The following is a 20478-nucleotide window of genomic DNA, read 5'->3' as shown; positions in this document are numbered from 1 at the left end:
TCCCAGTAAGGAAAATGGTTCCGTCTCCATGGTGACTGATCTCAGAATCTCAGGGTTTTATTCTAAAATAAACCAGGCTGAGGGCATCGACTGGTATGGGAACATTCTTCTCTCTCTCCCTCACACACACACACACACATACACACACACACACACACACATATAGATAAAAAGTATTGGGACGCCTCTTCTAATTATTGAATTATTGTGTGAGTCCTGACCTCAGCACCACTCAACAGCTCTTTTTTATTGAATGGTCACAAATTCCCACAGACACACTTCTTCTCAGAAGAGCAGCTGTCTTCACAATATTAATGTGGGATGTCCAACAAGCTCATGGTCATGTGCCCAGTGTAACCATCAGGACCTGAAAGCTGAACCCCAAAGGTAGTAAATGTGTCATTTAGCCTCCATATGTGTGTGTGTGTGTGGAAGTGAGATGGAGGAAACAGTTTCCTCCTGACTTCCTGTATGACCCTGAATGGTCACACAGCTGGAGAGGATGGTGGGTTCTTCCTCCATCACAACACACACACACACAAATACACTCCCCAACTATAGCATCATGTGTGAGGGACCACATAGCCTCCTTCACCAAGGCTTAATAGCGTGAGTGTTGGGATTTGTGCCCACATGAGTGAAACAGCAGAGATCAGCCACTGATGTTGGATTAGAAGGCCTGACTCACAAGTGATGTTCCAATTCATCCCAAAGGTGTTGAGGTTAGTTAATAGGAACTTAATAATAAGTAGGGGTGTCGGTACACTTGGTTCTGTATAATGTAGCTTCAGGGCTAATTTAATTTCCTTTGATTAAAAGTAGTGAAGCATCAGTCCCTGCTGGAATAAAGGCATCTCATTAACATGATGCTACCACCACCATATTTCATATTTTACACCTGGAATGATGTTACCTGGCTGATTCACATTTGCAATCTTATCACACCGCTAGATTTTCCAGCTCTTCGCTGGGGTGTTACTGCACTCATGAACATCACCTTAAACCATCAACCTCCACAGATCAGTCAGACCAGAACATTTGTTCAGTTTAGTGAATGGCCTGACCTGGACAGTGTCTGTAGTTTCACTGGTTTTTAACCTTGTAATGGACTGAACTGATCTCTGAGTCATGGTCAGTGCCTCACAGATGATATTCAGATTCAATTGGTGGTGGTGGGGTGATCAATGCAGCCTACAGTCGGTAATAATATACCCACCAAATGGTAGGGCTGTGTTTTATCTGTGGGAGTTCCGATGGTCTCTCAGCTAATTAGCCACTGTGCTAAGTGGAGGGTTAATTTTAGAGAACTCTGAATCAGGACAGTCGTCCCCACCCGACATCCCCGAGGGTGTAACATACTCACCCAGTTCAGAAAGTTCTAGATGTGTTGCATGACACACACACACAAAACAGTCATCTAGCTTTGTTAATGCTTTCGTCTTTCTGTATCTCACTGTCTCACCATTGTTTAATCCAATGACACTTACAATTGCTCAGGGGACCAACAGCAACTATCTGGCTATGATGATGGGGCTTGAACCAGTAACCTTCTGATTACTAGTCCAATTCCTTAACCCCTAAGCTACCCCTGTCCTACCTCTCACTGTCTCACTCAGATATTTGTTCTGGATAAACTGGTGGGTCTTCAAATCAAATCTTGGAAATCTGAAGATAAAGAAACAATGTGTGGAGTAAAGAACTGGTTCTGTGTTCAGTCGCCTCTATAAATATTATCACCTCTAATAAACATGAACACATTTATAACACAGCTTGTGAAAGGCAAAACTCACTTATTTAATTATTCCCTCACAAATACACAATCAGTGTTTCATTTCTGTCTCATTAAGATAATAAATCTCTGTTACATGTGCAGAAGCCACAAGAGTGATCGGTTCAGTATCTGAAAGTAAACAGCGCCACCATGTGAATGATTACAGAATTACTTTACAGATTAAGCTTTAGTTCCTTATTTATCACCACCTACAGTACATAAACAGTGTAAACAGTTTAATCCAAAATGTGGTACCAGAACAACTGATGGTACTTAAAGCTCCTCTGACTGGCCCTCAAGATCACCAAGGAAAATTTAATCATTTACAATTACAACAATTCTCTAAAAAACAATGCAAATAAATATGTTATATATATATGTTAATAAATAAATTATGCCTAATGATTAATATTTCGTTTTAAAATGAATTCAGTATAAAGCACAGTGAACTGATGCAGCTAAATCTGTTTCTGCAATTTTTTAATTTTCTTAATGTTAAGAAATAAACAGAACTCTGATAAACTTTATTAAAACAGATTCAACATAAAGAGCAACAAGTTCACAGATAAAGCATTCAAGGTTTTAAAAAAAATAAAGAATTAAAGATTAAAAGTTCTTCTGTAGCTCTTCCTCGCCCTCACCGTTTATTCCCCACTGAGACTCTTACTTATATTTTAAACAGTTTGATCCTCAATCATCTCATTAAAAATTCCACTAACGTTACAAAACTGCATTTTAATCTATTGTGACATAATGGTGAGATGGTACCAGCTGTGGGTTTAAATCACAGCCATCCTATAAATCAGGGTTTTTCAAACTATTTTTTAAGCGACACACGTCACCCATGATTTTTTACGCAACCCAGGCAGCACAGGTCATGTATCTCACTCTCTATGTATTACAAGTTGTAACATAAAGCCTCCACAAGGGGGGGGTACAAGTTTCTTAAATTATTATTATTTTTCTCTGCGACCCATTTTTTTAAGCAACAGACAGTTTAAAACACTGCGACAAAACATCAGATCATTAATAACAACAACAAAAATGATAATAAGTCACACTCACACACACACACACACACACACACACACACACACACACACACCAACCGTTCCTGAGTCTTAGTTCTGAGTCCACGTTCTCTCTTTACTCTCCAGATCTTTTCTTGGTCTCCAGCTGTCAGAGCTTTTCCATTCTTGAGGTTTGTACACTCCCCAAACGTTCTCCTAAGATGCTCCTCAAAGCTTTACAACAGAACCACGTTCGCCTGATCATACAGTGGATTCAGTTTCCTAAATTCATTTAATTACACATAAAGTGAAACATGTTTTACAAAACTGAGATGCATCCTGTTTACTTTTAATTATCCAAACAAACAAGCTCAGACTGGTGCAACACATTTTACAGCTAAAAAACCTCTTAAAATGTTCTTAAGCAGCTCAGCAAAAGTCTTTAACTCCATCAAACATCTGTGGAGAGAGCTGAAGATGGCAGCACACAGATGTTGGTCATTTAGAGCATTATTTATGGATCTGCCATAAATAATGTGATAAACTGCCCAAATCCAGCTATAGATATTTACAGATGTTTCTAAGAAGACTTGCAGCTGTAATTGCTGCCAAATATTTTCATTATTTTATTTTTATCTAATAAGTTTTAACTTTCTGATTTTCAGGTGATTAAGAGCAGATTGATGGTAAAATTGTAACTGTATCAAATCCTGAATCCTTTCTGAACCCACCGTATATAAAGTTTATTTTGTGTCTGTGTTCTGTAAAACTTTATCTTTGATATGAGCCCCGGGGATAATATCTGTAAAAAGAATCAGATAAAATGATTAGATATTAATGCTCATCACAAATGAACATTAGTTTAGACACTTTACATGCTGTTTCATACATTTGTAATCCTGTTAATACTTATTTGTATTGATTTAAGGACGTCTGCAGGTCTCTGACATGTAGATGTTTAACAATTTTTTTTATTTGTTTATTTTAAAGAAGGTTCACAAAAAAACAAATATAAGAGAAACAAGAACAGTTGCCAGGTCCCCAGTTATCCTGTGTAATTATGGCTGTTGATGTTTGTGATTCTTTTATTGTCTTTTTTGTACCACAGCTTTATCCTGGCCAGGATTGATGCTTGCAAACAAACAAAAAAAAGCTGAACGGAGAATAAGAGTAAAAAGTTGATAGAATATTTAAGTTTTAGTGTCTGAAAGGTTCCACAATGAGCAGGTGAGTCGGTACCAGGTGAGAGAATCATAATCGGGTATAAAAAATAATCAGTCTGTACAAGCAGTAATGGGCCATGGCCTACCACTGTGTTCCAAACTTCATAAAATTATCAATTAGTTTAAAAAAGAAAATTAATTCAAAATAATTAAGCTTTTTTAAATCATATTTATCACTTTTTTTCACCTATTGTACATAATATTGTTTAAATATTTAAGGAATCTGGAGAAATCTGAGTGTAGGGCTGTTAAATATGTGTGACCCTCGAACTCTCAGGCGGCACTGCATGAGAAACCATCATGCTACTGTAATAAATAGCTAAATGGGTTCAGGAGTACTTCCGAAAACCGCTGTCACTTAACACAGTCCACCACTGCATTAAAAAATTATACCAGAACCTCTATTAGACAAAGAAAACGCCATAAAATAATTCTGATAAATAAAATAATTCTAAAATAATAACAGACAGTGAAAACGTGTGCAGTGGTCAGATTAGTTCACATTTTAGCTGGTTTTCAGGAAAATGGACACTGAGTTCATATACAATAAGGACTATTCAGACTAAAAGCCAACATCTGTAATGGTATGGGGTTGCATCAGTGCCCCTGACATGGGTGACTTGCATATGGAGCTACTGGTACTGACGAGGTGACGTCTCTTCCTGAGTGCTTTATAGTTATTTCAGGCCTCGAAAAATTCCACTCGCAAAACTGCACAAATTTATGTTCTATTTCCAAACTATTAAAAAGTCTCATTAATAGGAAAGATGATGAAGACGGGGGTAAACACGCCTCTGTCCCAACTTGTTTTGAGCATATTTTAAGCATCAAATTTTAAATGTGTTTTTATTTACAAACGACAGTAAACTTGATCAGTAAGAAGGTTACAAATCTTTTTTACTTTTGTCAGATGAATAAAGATTTAAGAGGATTAACACGTCACAGATTCTTTTTCTGGTGCGGCTGCAATTTCTACTGATCCTACAACTGCCCAGCACCCCCTGCAACCCTAATCAGGGTCCCAATGGGTGCAAGGCACACAGAAACACCATGAACAGGGCACCAGTACATCACAGAGCAAACACACATTCACACCTTGTCCACTTCACCTGGGAATCAGACCCACGACACCAAGCCACTTTACCAAGCCCGACAGTAAAGTAATGTAAAATGTAAATATCTGAACTTTATTTACACGTGTAAGTAAACACAGAAAAACCTCAGTACAGCATCATTGTTCAAAATAAGCAGCAATAATAATACACATATTTATCACTACAAGTGGCAGCAGCATCGTTGTTCCACCCAGTTACGAGTAACTCAGCTTATCAATACTGTTAATAAATGATCAATTATCCAAATAACGCTGCTGAGTTTCTCACTATATTTTTCTCTCATCTCACTTCTGCTTCTCCAGCTTTCACTGCTACTAAAGAGTATAAAAGTAATGAAAGAATCTCTGCTGCTACTTTTAATGTATCACCCCACTGCTGCCACATCATCACCTCACTGCTGCCTCATCATCACCTCACTGCTGCCTCATCACCCCACTGCTGCCTCATCATCACCCCATTGCTGCCACATCCTCACCTCACTGCTGCCTCATCATCACCTCACTGCTGCCTCATCATCACCTCACTGCTGCCTCATCATCACCCCACTGCTGCCTCATCACCCCACTGCTGCCTCATCATCACCCCACTGCTGTCTCATCACCCCACTGCTGCCTCATCATCCCACTGCTGCCTCATCATCACCCCACTGCTTCCTCATCACCTCACTGCTGCATAATCACCCCACTGCTGCCACATCACCACCCCACTGCTGCCTCATCATCACCCCACTGCTGCATAATCACCCCACTGCTGCCTCATCACCCCACTGCTGCATAATCACCCCACTGCTGCCACATCACCACCCCACTGCTGCCTCATCATCACCCCACTGCTGCCACATCATCATCCCTCTGCTGCCTCATCACCACCCCACTGCTGCTCCAACACTATTCTCCATTTTTGTTGCTGCTATTCTCCATCTCACAAGCAAGAACATGCTCCAGGGAGTTAAAATCATGTACAGAACCAACGGTCAACTCTTCAACATCAACCGATTCAGGGCTAAAGGTCAAACCACCACCGTGTCCATCATGGAGCTGCAGTATGCGGACGACAATGCCCTTGTAGCCCTCTCGGAAGAGAACCTACAGGGCACTCTGTCTGCTTTTGCAAAAGCATACAAACAGCTTGGGTTATCCATTAACATAAGAAAGACACAAATCCTCCATCAACCTCCACCAAATAGTAGTACGCCTGTCCTGCCCCCAAACAGATCCATTGACAACATCAGACTGGAAAACGTGGACCACTTCCCATATCTCGGCAGCCTCCTGTCATCAAAAGCTGTCATCAATGATGAAATAGACAGCCGCCTCAGCTGTGCCAATGGGGTTTTCTCAAGGCTAAGGAAAAGAGTCTTGAGAACCCGAGACCTCCAAGCAAAGACCAAAATCAGTGGTGCTCCCCACTCCTCTGTATGGGTCAGAGGCCTAGACCACATACAGTAGGCACTTAAAAGCACTAGAGGCATATCATCAATGATGCCTCCATAAAATACTGAGGATTAGCTGGGAGGATCGACGCACTAACAGCAGCATCCTGGAGGAGGCGGATATTTCCACCATTACTGCCACCATTGCCCAAAACCAACTCAGGTGGACCGGTCATGTTATTCGCATGCCTGACTCTCGCCTCCCAAAACAAGTCCTCTATTCCCAACTAGCTGGAGGGAAACGGGCCCCAGGAGGCAAAAAGAAGAGATTTAAGGATAACATCAAAACAAACTTAAAGAAGTGCCACATAGAACATAAACCTGGGAAGACACGGCAAAAGACAGGCGACCTGGAGAAACCTCGTCTTTGAGGGCGCGGCACTGTATACGATGACCTCCGCCATGCTGCACAAGACAAGCACAGACTCAGAAAGGAGAGAGTAACGTCCAAACAGGCTAAACCCAAATCCACCACCTCTACATTCCCTTGTCCACATTGCACAAGAATAATCGGGTCCAGAATCGGCCTCTACGCCCACCTGAAGACCCACAAGGACCAAGAAGGAGGACAGTCATACTCGAACACGAATGACCGCCGATGATGGTGTGTGTGTGTGTAACTCACTCTAGTTTCTCCAGTTTACAGTTGGGATGCTTCAGTAGATCTTGAAGTTTCTTCACTCCTGAATCTCCTAGATAATTCCAGCTCAGGTTCAGCTCTCTCAGGTGTGATGATGGATTTAATATCAGAGCTGAAACCAGATCAGTAAAACCTTCATCTGTAATACTGCAGCACCTCAACCTGCAGAGAGAAAATCAATTCATCACCATAGAAACATCTACACACACAGAATCACATATCTACATTTGCACACAGATACACACTGCATATACACATACTGTATAAACACATATTGTGTGATCACAAAAACACTGTACACACTTTAACACAATCACACACACACACACACACACACACACACACACACACTGTACAAACACACACACGCACTATACACACGCACTATACACACACACTCTGTACACACACGCACTATACACACACACGTACACACACAAACACTGTACACACATTTACACAATCACACACACACACACACACACACACACAATGCACACACACACACACACACACACACACACACAATGCGCACACACACATGCCACAATAATGTTACCCCAGTATCTCCAGGTTACAGTGTGGATTCTTCAGTCCAGCACAGAGCTTCTTCACTCCTGAATCCTGCAGGTTATTGTTACTCAGGATCAGTTCTGTCAGTCTGGATGATTCTGAACTCAGAACTGAGGACAGAGCTTCACAACTTTCATCTGTCAGATCACACTCACACAACCTGAAATAGAAACAATAATGTAACAGAAACAATCAGAACTGTGTCATGTTACACACACACACACACACACACACACACACACACACACACACACACACACACACACACACACACACTGAACAGTACGTGAAAGCAGTATGAGAGAGCTGGTAGTGTGTCTGAATACATAGTATTAATTAAACAGTAGGTGAAAAGTACCGGATGATCTATTGCATGAGCAGCCATTTCTAAATTTGCAAACACAGCACACTGCAGTCCGATAACCTATCCCATAATTCAACTGGATCTGCAATGGTGTTCAAAACGCAAGAAGAAGAAAGATGACTGGACACGAAGAGTTGGAGTAAAACAATAATTAAAAATGTTATGATTAAGTAGAACCCTAAATAACATTATGAGCAGCTTTGTGCTGATGTGACGTCACATGATGTTGGTAAGATGGCAGATGTAGTATGTATGAGGTTGAGTGCATACTGCACATTGTGTACTTTTACTGCTTTACCACCCGAGCAGTGGCACTGCCCCCAATCTAGTATGTACTAAGTATGTGGTTTCAGACACAGCCATACTGAGCTGCTACTGTGCTGCTCTTCTTCTCCTCTCCCAACATGATGAAGAGTTTCTGGGTGTTGGTGAGGGAGCAGAATTCAGGGTGAAGTTTCTGGAGTTTTTTGTAGTACACCTCCCGTATGTAAGTGTATTTTGGACACTCAGTTAAGAAGTGCAGCTCAGTCTGTGTGGTGTTGGTGTTGCACTGTGTACACACTCTTAGTTCTGTGGGGAGCCAGGAGTTCCTGTAGCGTCCGGTCTTGATGGTCAGCTTGTGAGCACTGAGTGTGTATTTGGTCAGTGTGGTTCTGTGTTTGATGTCAGTCACTGTACTCAGGTAATCAGCTACAGTGTCGATTTAGGGTCGAATAACAAACAGCATTTTACTCTGTGCTTGTGTTTGGCTCCTCCAGTAGTACTTTTCTTTTTAAAGTGTCTAATTTTTGCACAACAGAGTTTATTACAAACCAGTAGCTTAATAGCCAATTTTACCTACGATAAAAAGTAAAAACTTTAAAAATAATTTGAATTCTGTTGATTTTACAGTAAAGTTTCTCTCACAGTTTTATGAATCAGCTGTAAGATGAAAGTTTAGACCTAACATTTTCACCTGTAAGAAATTAATTTTCATGCCTGGGTGTGGTTAGTGAAATTAAACCCAATTGACAATTAAAATTGGTTAACGGGTTGATTTAGTAGCTAAAGGGAGCAATCATTTTTTCACATATGGACAGGCAGGCCTGAACAGCATTTGTTCTTGAATAAATAAAGCCATTATTTAAACACTGCAAACTGATGTGATTCAGAACTAAATCACACTGGTGGTTAGTAAAGTATTTTAATACTCACACAGCTTTCTTCGTTGATTGAATCACTGGCTGCAGTCTCCGAACCCCTTTATCTGACGGCATGTATTTCCAGAGGTTAAACTCTTCCATTTCCTCTTTAGAGTTACATAAAGCGACCTCCACCGCTGCCCACTGAACAGGAGAAAAGTCGACTCCACGACGATTTTTAACAGGTTCTTTCAGATATGGTTTGACATCCCGCACTAGAAAAAGATCAGTCAGGCCATTTAGTCAGTGGACTAGCAGGTCAGGTTTGGTAATGTAAAAATGTGAATATTAAAAATTATCTATTTAATTATGCAAACTCAGTGGGATCAAAGAAAACAATTAGAAATTATTTAATTTGTTTTTTATCAGCACCATGTAAGATATTGTTGTACTGATATTGACAGCTTTGTGTTATTATTAAAATCTTTTGGAATTAAGAAAAGGACAAAAATAATTGTAATTAATTTAATTACTAGCTTAATCCTCACATATTTACTGTATGTGTTCACTCCTTTGACGAAAATGTATTTTAATGGTCCCAACAACAATTCACTGGTCAGAAAATTAGGAAGAAGTTAAAGAAGCTAGAACTTGCACTCCTAAACCTTGCACCACTATTTGCTGGTCACTGCTTGTCACTGCAGTGAACTATTGAGGGTAAAACAGGGCTGAAAACAGAAAATTAATTTCAATATTCTTTTTCTATGGAAAAATAAATTCATTTAATATTAATATAAAAGTGATTTACAACTCAGCCTAACTCTGGGTGTTTTTTTTTTCAAAATATAATTGAGTCACAAATATGTAATAACCAGCACAGTCAAAAAGAAAGTGGTGGTTGCTTGGGGGGGCTTTGGCTCATCTAATAAACAGCATTTTCTTGATGACCACAAGTTCAACTCAATGTGCACTGTTTATGTCATGTGAACACATAACGTCATTTTGCAACAAAGGAGAAGATTAATGATTCTTTAATTGAAAAATGTTTTAAAATGACACAATTTAAAAATAAATGGTGTACATATGAACCCTTTGTGTTTTTAAATATTCATTTGTATGTTCTAACCATTGTAAAGTGTCCTTTAGTTTGGAAAAGGCACTATATTAAAAAAAACAGCCAATGACATCATGGTGTCTGTTTCACAGCTACTTTAGTCTCCTTTTAATAAAAATCCTCCCAGTTGTAAGGTGTCTGCGGCGTCGGTTGAACTTACCCCTGGTTCCCGATGTCGCAGGCTTTACAGAATACTGCTTACAAAGGCATTAGTGCACTAACGAGGTCTGACAACCTGCAGCTGCTCATTGTCTACTTAAACAGGCGGTGCGCATATGCAGGCTGTCGCACCTTTTGTTTGTTTTGCTGATTGCTGCACCAGCGCGCCCCTTTGTAGGCAAAGCAGGTACACCCGGGTGCCAACAGGGTGGTCGGGCTTGTAAGCCGAAAGGCTGAGGTAGCCAGGGACCTTTTTTGTTTTCTCCTCCGTTTTAGGGAAAGCTGGTGTGACTTCGTGCAGCCCTCGTGCTGTGGTTAATTTTGGTGTGTGCATTAGCCATTGCCTGCTCAGTTAGCAGGTGGCTAATATTAGCAGCACCCCTCAATGACACTCCGCTCTTAGGCCACCGTTCACACGGTCTTCACTCGACCGGCCCTTCCCGGAGGTCGTGATCAGCTTCTGGTCACATTCCTATCTGCTTTCCCTGAACCGCACAGCGTCGAGTTTAGGTTTTGGTTGATCCTGGTTTTAATAATCCAGCGTGCATCTCCTATCGTGCTTTAGAAGCACGCAGTCTCCATTGTTTTCTAGTGCCGGCTTAGCACAGTGGAGAGCGCAATCGCCCTGAGCACCAGTGACCGGGGTTCGCCACTCCACACTCCACCCGACTTTTTTCCCCCCTTTTTTCCTGCAAACTTAGCAGCTCCTATCGGGGTTCGCTCTATTTGTTTTTGTTTACTTTTGTTGATTGTTATGATTTATTCTTTACTTAATAAAACATTTATTTGTCATCTCTGCATCTTGGGTCCTTTGTCTCCCCCCACGTAACACCAGTAAGGTGAACAGAGCACTAAACCAGACCGTTTTTATCCAGTTAGTTCACCTCTGAAGTAGCAATGATTTGTGACAAAAAAAGCCAAACAAAAAAGATTGTAGGAGAAATTGGAATAATGAATCCCGGAATAATGAATCCCAGAACAAAATGGAAAGTACATGTTGAAGCTGCTGGAGACGATAAACAGTAATTATATTTTATGTTATTATTTGGTCTATATTTGGAATGTTTTGTTACAATCTGATGTAAAAGTAAAACTAGCTGAACTGACAGCTCATGTATCAGGTTCACAAACATTAACTTCTAAAATAGAAGCAATCTGAATAAAAATTTTACCTTTTTCAGCATCTTCCTCTCTCCACCTTTTAACTACCAAAAAACAGTGAAAACATTTACATGTAAAACAAGAAGACAAAGATTTAGTTACATTAAATTGTAATAATGGGATTAAGCAGAACTTTATGCTTCTTCTAACATAAAAGCCTGACATAAAACAAAGAAAGTTTTTGTGCTTTGTTGCCCACCATCATTATAATAATTTAATTAAATACTTTTATAAATCATTTAGTTCTTGTATGATTCACCTGCTAAGCTCTGAGAAAATAATATAATTAACAGATCTTTCTTAAGGACTCTGTCACTGAGCAGACTTTGTATAATATATCATAGTGCACCTCTACAACCTGCACCACTAATCTCATCTAATAATTAAAATACACAATTAGATGTTGACAGAGTTCTTACAGCATTTTCTTAGTGACCACAAGTTCAAATTCAATTTGTTGTGCGCTGTTGATGTCGTCTGTACACGGAACATTTTCCCAGAAGTATTTTGGAGCAAATATAAAGGGGAACCATCAAGATTGATGATTTAAAAGAGAAAAATGTTTTGTAATGCCAGGGCTTTTTATAAATTATTTTTTCCATAAAACCGTTTTTTTTAAATATTCATTGGTATGTTCCAACTATGGTAAATCATTTCTGAATTTACCTTTTTCACCATCTTCCTCTCTCAGTCTTTTAACTAAAATAAGAAAAAAAAACAGTAAGAACATTTACATGTAAAACAAAGCAGATTTAGTTACAATAAATTGTAATAATGTGTTTCTTTTTACTTCATAAAAGATGTGTAATGTGTTAAATGTGTAACACCCCAACCGCCCCGTCACAAACCCATTTCTTATCCTGTCCATTAATTACTGAAGTACAGAAGTTTTCTAACATAAACAGCCTGAACTAAAACATTCATGTTTTTGTGTTTTGCTCCCCACAGTTACAATAACTAAATAGAATAAAATGGAAACTATACGTGTTGAAGCGGCTGGAAAAGTCTAGCTAAAAGCCTAAGTAAATGTTAACTGTAAAAATCTCTGTAAAAATCCATGCTGTCCCAACTTTTTCTGATTTGGGGTTGTATATATTCCATATTGTTAACATATATTAATAATTATTTATTTAGGTTTCTTCTTTGTGCTTCTGATTTCTCATCCTGTTTTCTCTAACCTGATGTCTTTGTTTTGAATCTTTTGTTACAATCTGATATAAAAGTAAAATGAGCTGAACTGACAGCTCATGTATCAGGTTCACAAACATTAACTTCTAAAATAAAACAAATGTTCTGAATTCACCTTTCTCATCGTCCTCCTCTCTCCATCTTTTAACTAAAATAAGAAAATAAAACAGTAAAACATTTTCATGTAAACAAACAAACAATGATTTGGTTTAATTAAATTGTAATAATGTGATTATGCAGAACGTTATGCTTCTTTTTCCTTTAAAAACTCATAAAATGTGGAACCACCCCCACCCCCAGGAGCTGCATCTGGTGGTGAAGGAAAGCAGCACAGTGCATTTTTGAATCAAGGCTCCCAAACCTGGACACTATTTAGCTGACTGAGGAAGAAGGCCAGCAGCATCATTAAAGACATCACACACCCCTGTCACTCTGCTGCAAAATTAATATTTACTTATTATTTGGTTTAATTATGTTTAATTAATAGTTTGCAGCTGACTAGTAATTAGATCGTTGCCGGTTCAAGCCTCACCACCACCAAGTTGCCACTGTTGGGCCCCTGAGCAAGGACCTTAACCCTCAATTGCTCGAAATTATGTTCTGCTAAATGCAGAAAATGTAAATGTAAATGAATTTTACTCTAATTTATAGTAATAAGTGTTGAGGTTTCACATCAGTGTGGCAGTTTTTAGCATCACAGCATTAAAACTAAAATATAAAATGTTTTTATTAGGTTCACCAACAGAGCTGCAGGAAAAGCTTAAAGTAAAAAAGTAGCATGAAACAATAAAACATTTAAATGTAAATATTCAGGATCATTCTCACCTTTCCAACTCATGAAAACTACAAACCCAGTTCCTATGATCAAGATCAAACTTCCAACTGAAACACAGATGACAGCAGTTTTCCATGCTGAGAAAAACTGATCTGAAACACAAAACAAAGAAATAAAATATAAATAGATAAATAAATTATTGGCACTCCTGGTAAAACATGAAGAAATCAAACTTTTAATTGGAGGAGATTTATTTCAGGAAAACAAAACTTTTAACATAATAATTGCTTTTAATAATACTTTGTGTCACAGATATTCTTATATATTCTAAAACATGATGAACTAAATCTGATCCATGATTCCATCTGCACTTTATCTGCAAATCAGGGACTGATGAAAAGAATTCACTGTTCCATCACTTGTGGTAAGTTCTAGACCCTACAGCTGTTAACTGATCACACACCCTCACACTTCCACCATCATGTTTGACGCTGTGGTTCTTGGAGTCCCAGAATCTAAAAAAATGGCACTGTACATTTTTAAAGACTAATGTAACCAAACCTAGTTAATCATTTATTTTAATTGGTTAATTAAGTGACAGTGACAGAGATGTCTAACAGAAGAAATCAGGACGAGATAAAATATTTTAATGACACTGTATATGTATTGCTGTCATTTTTTAAAGACATACAATTCTTACAGCAAACTTCAGTCTCCTACAGTTCGATCATTACTTACTAGAGATGATGAACTCAGTCTCCTTCATGTGATGTCTCTGTTGGACTCTGCAGTAGAACCTGCCTGCGTCACCGTTGAGTACAGTGATACGTTGTTGAACCCTGAAGAATTCTCCGTCTCTGTGTGTTTCTGTTACTCCACCATTCAGATTTATTCCTTCATCACCCAGCCACAGAACCTCTGGCTCAGGCCACCAGTTTTTAGATTCACACAGTAAACTGAATCCTCCTGAATGATCAAAGCTCTCCAGAGTTATCAGTGGATCTGATCCAACAGCTGTAGATCATGTCAGACATGAAGGCTTAGTATCGTAACTCATCTTTCATGTACACAAATACATTAAATGGACAAAAGTATTGGGACACCCCTTCTATTTTTTTAATTACTGCGTTTCAGCCACAACAATTGCTAACAGGTGTAATGAATCAATATTATAAAAGAGAATTTTTTTGAAGCTACAGTTTGGGAAAGGCCCTTTGCTATCTGAGCCTCTGTGCACAAAGCAGGCTTTATAAAGACCTGAAGAAAAGCTCAGTTTAAAATAACTCCTGTGGCCTGCACAGAGCCCTGACCTCTACCTTAGCTTCGGAATAAACTGGAACATTGATTGAGGCTTTCTGGACCAAATTAGACTTTAAAATGGGATGTCCAACAACAGGGTGTGTCATCGGGTGCGGTGTTGCCCAGCCTGGACTCCCTTACAAATGAATGCTGTAATTGTATTCCATTTTCCCCCTTCTCAAAATGTAATAATGTCCTTGGCTGCGTTCGAAATCACATACTTAAACAGTTTGTACTAAACTGGAGGCAGTGCACACTTCTCTGCCAGTAACATTTAAAAAAAAATTCTTACCTCTATCTTTCTTCTTCGCTACATGGGATAGATTATCAGATTGCAGCGTGCTGTGTTTGCATACTCAAAAAGGGCTGCCTATCCAGTATGTCCTTTTCGAGTACTGTTAAATGAACACTACCAACTCTCGCGTGTTGCTTTTGCGTACTGATCAGTATGGTATCCGATTTCGAACGCAGTCGTTGATTACATACTCTATTTAATAAAAGAAATATTTTTGTTGTTGCCAACTTAAATAATTCAAATATTCACCCAAAGATAATGTCCTAGTAACACCTCTGTCCAATAAGCTTATGGCCATGTGTCCAAATACTTTTGGCCATGTACATCGATCAGGCACATTATGACCACCTTCCCAATATTGTGTGGGTTCCCCTTTTGCTGCCAAAACAGTCCTGATCTGTCGTGGCATGGAGTCAGACACCTTTCTATCTATCATGAACTTCTTCAGCAGTTTTAGCTACAGTAGCTCGTCTGTTGAATCGGACTACACGGACCAGCCTTCGCTCCTCACATGCATCAATGAGCCTTGGCCGCCCATGACCCTGTCACCGGTTTAACGCTGTTCCTTCCTTAGAGCACTTTTGATAGATACTGACCACTGCAGACCAAGACACACCCCACAAGAGCTGCAGTTTTGGAGACGCTCTGACCCAGTCGTCTAGCCATCACAATTTGGCCCTCGTCAAACTCGCTCAGATCCTCACGCTCGCCCATTTTTCCAGCTTCTAACATCGATTTTGAGGATCAAATGTTCACTTGCTGCCTAATATACCCCCCCCCCCCCATCCCGACCCCTGCCAGGTGCCGTGATGAAGAGATAATCAGTGTTATTCACTTCACCTCTCAGTGCTCAGAATGTTATGCCTGATCGATGTATGGTAAAACTATATTAGTCATAAAAACAGCTACTATACCTTCAACTTTTACTTGAAGAGTGAAATCATTATACCAGGTTTTAGCCTGAATGTAACATGTGTATTTTCCCTCATCAGAAACTTGAACATTAGCTAACAGCAGTGAGGCGTCTCCTTTCTCCAGCTTCTCTTCATATAAAGCTGTTCTCTCTATATAAGATGGAATTTGCCCTGAATTCATTACTGTGAGATCTTTATAAAGATGTACTAGTGAGTTTTGTTTGTCTGGCCTGAACCATTCCACTCTCATGTCCACTGCACTGGTTCTGGGTTCAATCATACAGGGCAGAACAAGATCAGAACCAGTAACTGCATATAGAGGAACATCTGGACCATCCAACCGAAAACTTTCTGCAGAGAGAAAAAATATAAAACACACTCAGTTCACTCAGTGGCTTGATTTATATCTCATCTTCTAATTCGGTTATTGGTTAATTATTATTATAATGGGGTGATAACCTTCATCCGCTCCCTCTTGCAGCAGGAGGGTAAATTGACTTGCTGAAGTCCCAAACAGACTAAAACATCCACACCACAGCTTATTCCAGGCTATATAAGAAAAGCTCAGGGATCAGAGCGGTGCTGAACATTATACTAATGTTGTTGTAGGGTTTTGATTCTTTTCAGTGTATCAGCCCACAATTACACTCTCGATCATTTAGTTTAGCCCTGGGCGAGAAGCATGCAGGCTACAACCACGTCGGTTGGTCAGTGGACCGAGTAGCTGGCTTGCTGCCCATGGTTCCACCTAGTGCTCTCTTTTGTTAGAAACAGGACAGGAGAGAATCACAGCACAGAAAAGTGTTTTTCTTATTATAACTTCTTTTCCTCCTCTTTTGTGTATGGCACACTGAGTTACCATTTGTCAAGACTAAAGAGCATTTGTCTTCAATGCACTGCAGTCTAGTTTTTAGGCTTTTGTCTTATGTGTAAAATGTGATAAAAACAAGGATCTGTTGTTTGTTAAATATTGTTTATTAAATTATATGTAATCATTTGCTTTACACAGTGGGTTGGGGGATTAGAATGAAGGACCCACAGCAACTTTAATTAAGTTTACTTTACCTGAGAGAGCACGATGGAAGAACAGAATCATAAAACAAACACACTTCATTTCTGAAATGAGAAAAAATAGAACAATATATAAGTTTACTCATCCAGGATTTCTTTATCACTATAAAAAGAAAAATTTGTAGTAGGTAAGAAAAAATTGTGCCACTATTACACAAACAATAACACTGTTAGCCTACATCCAGAAGTGATTTAGCTACAATTCTGATATAATTCTGCAAAAACAATGCTTATCATTAAATACATTATTACTTCATTAAATACATTTAAATCATACACAAAGCCATAGACAGTTTAAAGTATTTTTAATGCTAATGTTAAAATAAAGACATGATGATGGAGTTAGCCTACCTGAGGGAGAGCTGAAGGTTTACGCCAAACAAGGAAACAACTGAAAGAAAAAGTAACAACAGAACAAAACATTTTGGAAATACTCCAAAAAATGAAGGTGTGTGTCTTCCTAAGAAACTGCACCTGCTGTTAGTATGTTCAGAGAAGCTGTGACCTTAAAAACGACTAATTTCTAATATGAATAAATTATAGCACATTCAAACATCTCTGATATCTTTAAACTTTTCCAACTAAAATAATCTTACAGCTAAAACAGTTTAATATATGTGTGTAAATTATATGCTCCATACAGTTAAACCTTATTAATGATGTTTTTTTTATTTTGCACAGCAAAAAGTACAGAACTGATCTAAATACAATTAACATTAAATTAATCTAATAGAACATTTTCAGACTCATCATGTTTTAAATTTCCCTCTGTTGAACTTTCTGGAACTGTCACGTTTATTCTTTCTGTGTGGAAACTTCAAGAATTTTGTCAAAAACTCTCTTTATTAAACGGTATTAAACATTCTTAATCTGAGTGACAAAAGTTCCAAACTGTTAAACTTTCTCGAACTTTCTTTTGACATCCTTTTACAGTCCATATAGCATTCAGCAGCTTAACTAACATGACAGAACGTTTTTGGCCATTACAGTGATCACATTTTATTTCAGTAATTTACAGGGAAAAATTAACACCATGCAAGACTCCATTGCTGTAGAAAAAGCTTGTTTAAAGTTTGCTGCACAACATGTGGACAGGCCTATAAAATACTGGGAGAATATAGTCATTAAACTCTTTGGGTGTCATAGCACACACCATGTTTGGAGGGGAAATAGAACTGCACCCCAATAACACCATACCAACAGTGAAGTTTGGAGGTGAGAACATCATGGTGTGGGGCTGTTTCTCAGCATATGGTGCTGGTAGACTTCATATAATTGAAGAAAGGATGAATGGAGAAATGTACCGAGACATTCCTGATGAGAATCTGGTGCCATCTACCAGGATGCTGAAGATGAAACAAAGACGGACATTTCAACAAGACAATGATCCCAAACACACAGCCAGGAAACTCTTAAATGGTTTCAGATAAAAAAAATAAAGCTGCTAGAATGTCCCAGTCAATCACCCGACTTGAATCTAATAGAAAATCTATGGAAAGAACTGAAGATCAGAGTTCATAGAAGAGGCCGCCTGAACCTTCAGGATTTGTGTGGAAGAATGGGCCAAAAATACACCTGAACAATACATGCGACTAGTTTCTCCATACAGAAGGCGTCTTAAAGCTGTCATTACCAACAAAGGCTTTTTCTGTGTATGAAAAGAAATTCAGTAAGTGTGTTCAATACTGTTTCCCTGTCATTCCACTTTATTAAACATAACTTAATTTATGGATTTATTTGTTATGATTTCTTTGTATGTGTTGATTATTTGGGTTGTTACCGACATCCGGTGAAAATGTTATGTCAATAACCCCATCAGAAAAATATTTACTGAGAAAAATATTAATGTGTTCAATACTTATTTCCCCCGCTGTATGTACTTTTAAAACGTTTGTGGTGTTCTGGTGACGCTTTCAAACAGTTTATGAAATGAATTAAAGGCCTCTGAATCAAGGGGAAAACACACACACACACACACACACACACACACACGGAAAAAACTTGGTGGAGGATCTTAACCAGAATAATTCTTAGAAAAGCACTTCTTGGTGCAAATTTACTGTTTTATGATTTATGTTTTGTTCTGCTAAATACAAGATTCAGTAATAAGAAATAAACCCATTCATACACATTAGTAATGAGAATCTTTAAATATGATTCTGTCAGATCTGTACTGTAATATTTATTTATTTAATTAATATTTGAAAAATGCTCAGTTACATTGTTGTGAAAAAGTTATTGATTTTTGCCACTATTTTTATGTGTAAGTTTAAAATGTTTTTATTTGTTAAGGCAATAAATGTGCCACCATTGTAAATTGGTCTGCTTATCTTGAATTGAGATTACAACTGACAACACACCTACAGTACCAGTCAAAAACACACCTTCTTATTCAGTGGTTTTTCTTGATTTTTTTTTATTTTTCTACATTGTAGATTAACACTGAAGACATCCAAACTATAAAGGAACACATATGGAATTATGTAGTAAAAAAAAATGTGTTAAACAAACCAGAATAACTTTTATATTTTAGATTCTTCAAAGTAGCCACATTTTGCTTTGATGATAGCTTTGAACTCTTTTGCCATTCTTTCAATCAGCTTCATGAGGTAGTTACCTGAAATGGTTTTGAATTAACAATTGTGCCTTGTTGAATTAATTTCTTGCCTTCTTAATGTGTTTGAGACCATTAGTTGTATTGTGCAGAGGCAGGGTTAGTACAAAGGTCTATTCAGTGACTAGCCCTATTTGACTACTGTTCTAATCCATATTATGGCAAGAATCACCCAACTAAGTAAAGAGAAATGACAATCCATCATTACATTAAGACATGAAGGTCAGTCAATCCGGAAAATTTCATGAACTTTGAACGTATCAAGTGCAGTCGCAAAGACCATCAGATGCTATGATGAAACTGGCTCTCATGAGGACCGCCCCAGGAGAGGAAGACCAAGAGTTACCTCTGCTGCAGAGGATAAGTTCATTAGAGTTACCTGCCTCAGAAACCATAAATTATCAGCACCCCAGATTAGAGCCCACATAAATGCTTCACAGAGTTCAAGTAGCAAACACATCTCAACTTCAACTGTTCAGAGGAGACTGCGTGAATCAGGCCTTCATGGTCAAATTGCTGCAAAGAAGCCACTTCTGAGGAAGAACAATAATAATAAGAGAATTACTTGGGCAAAGAAACACAGGGAATGGACATTAGACCAGTGGAAATCTGTCCTTTGGTCTGATGAGTCAAAATTTG

The 20478-nt window shown here is 38.6% G+C and overlaps 1 protein-coding gene across 1 annotated transcript in view; it reads right to left on the bottom strand.

Annotated features, from left to right (window-relative positions):
• Positions 1 to 7172: 7172 nt before the first annotated feature.
• Positions 7173 to 20478, bottom strand: part of LOC134333832 (NLR family CARD domain-containing protein 3-like) — a 560375-nt gene continuing 547069 nt past the window's right edge. The window contains exons 29-30 of the mRNA XM_063015997.1: positions 7751 to 7924; positions 7173 to 7338 (exon numbers count right to left, since the gene is read on the bottom strand). Of these exons, the coding sequence (XP_062872067.1) occupies positions 7173 to 7338; positions 7751 to 7924 (340 nt within the window). The remainder of the gene's footprint in view (positions 7339 to 7750; positions 7925 to 20478) is intronic.

This window comes from Trichomycterus rosablanca, chromosome 19 (genome assembly GCF_030014385.1).
Source record: "Trichomycterus rosablanca isolate fTriRos1 chromosome 19, fTriRos1.hap1, whole genome shotgun sequence".
NCBI lineage: Eukaryota > Metazoa > Chordata > Actinopteri > Siluriformes > Trichomycteridae > Trichomycterus > Trichomycterus rosablanca.
The sequence above is the reverse complement of the archived record's forward strand: the minus strand, read 5'-3'. Positions and strand labels throughout refer to the sequence as shown.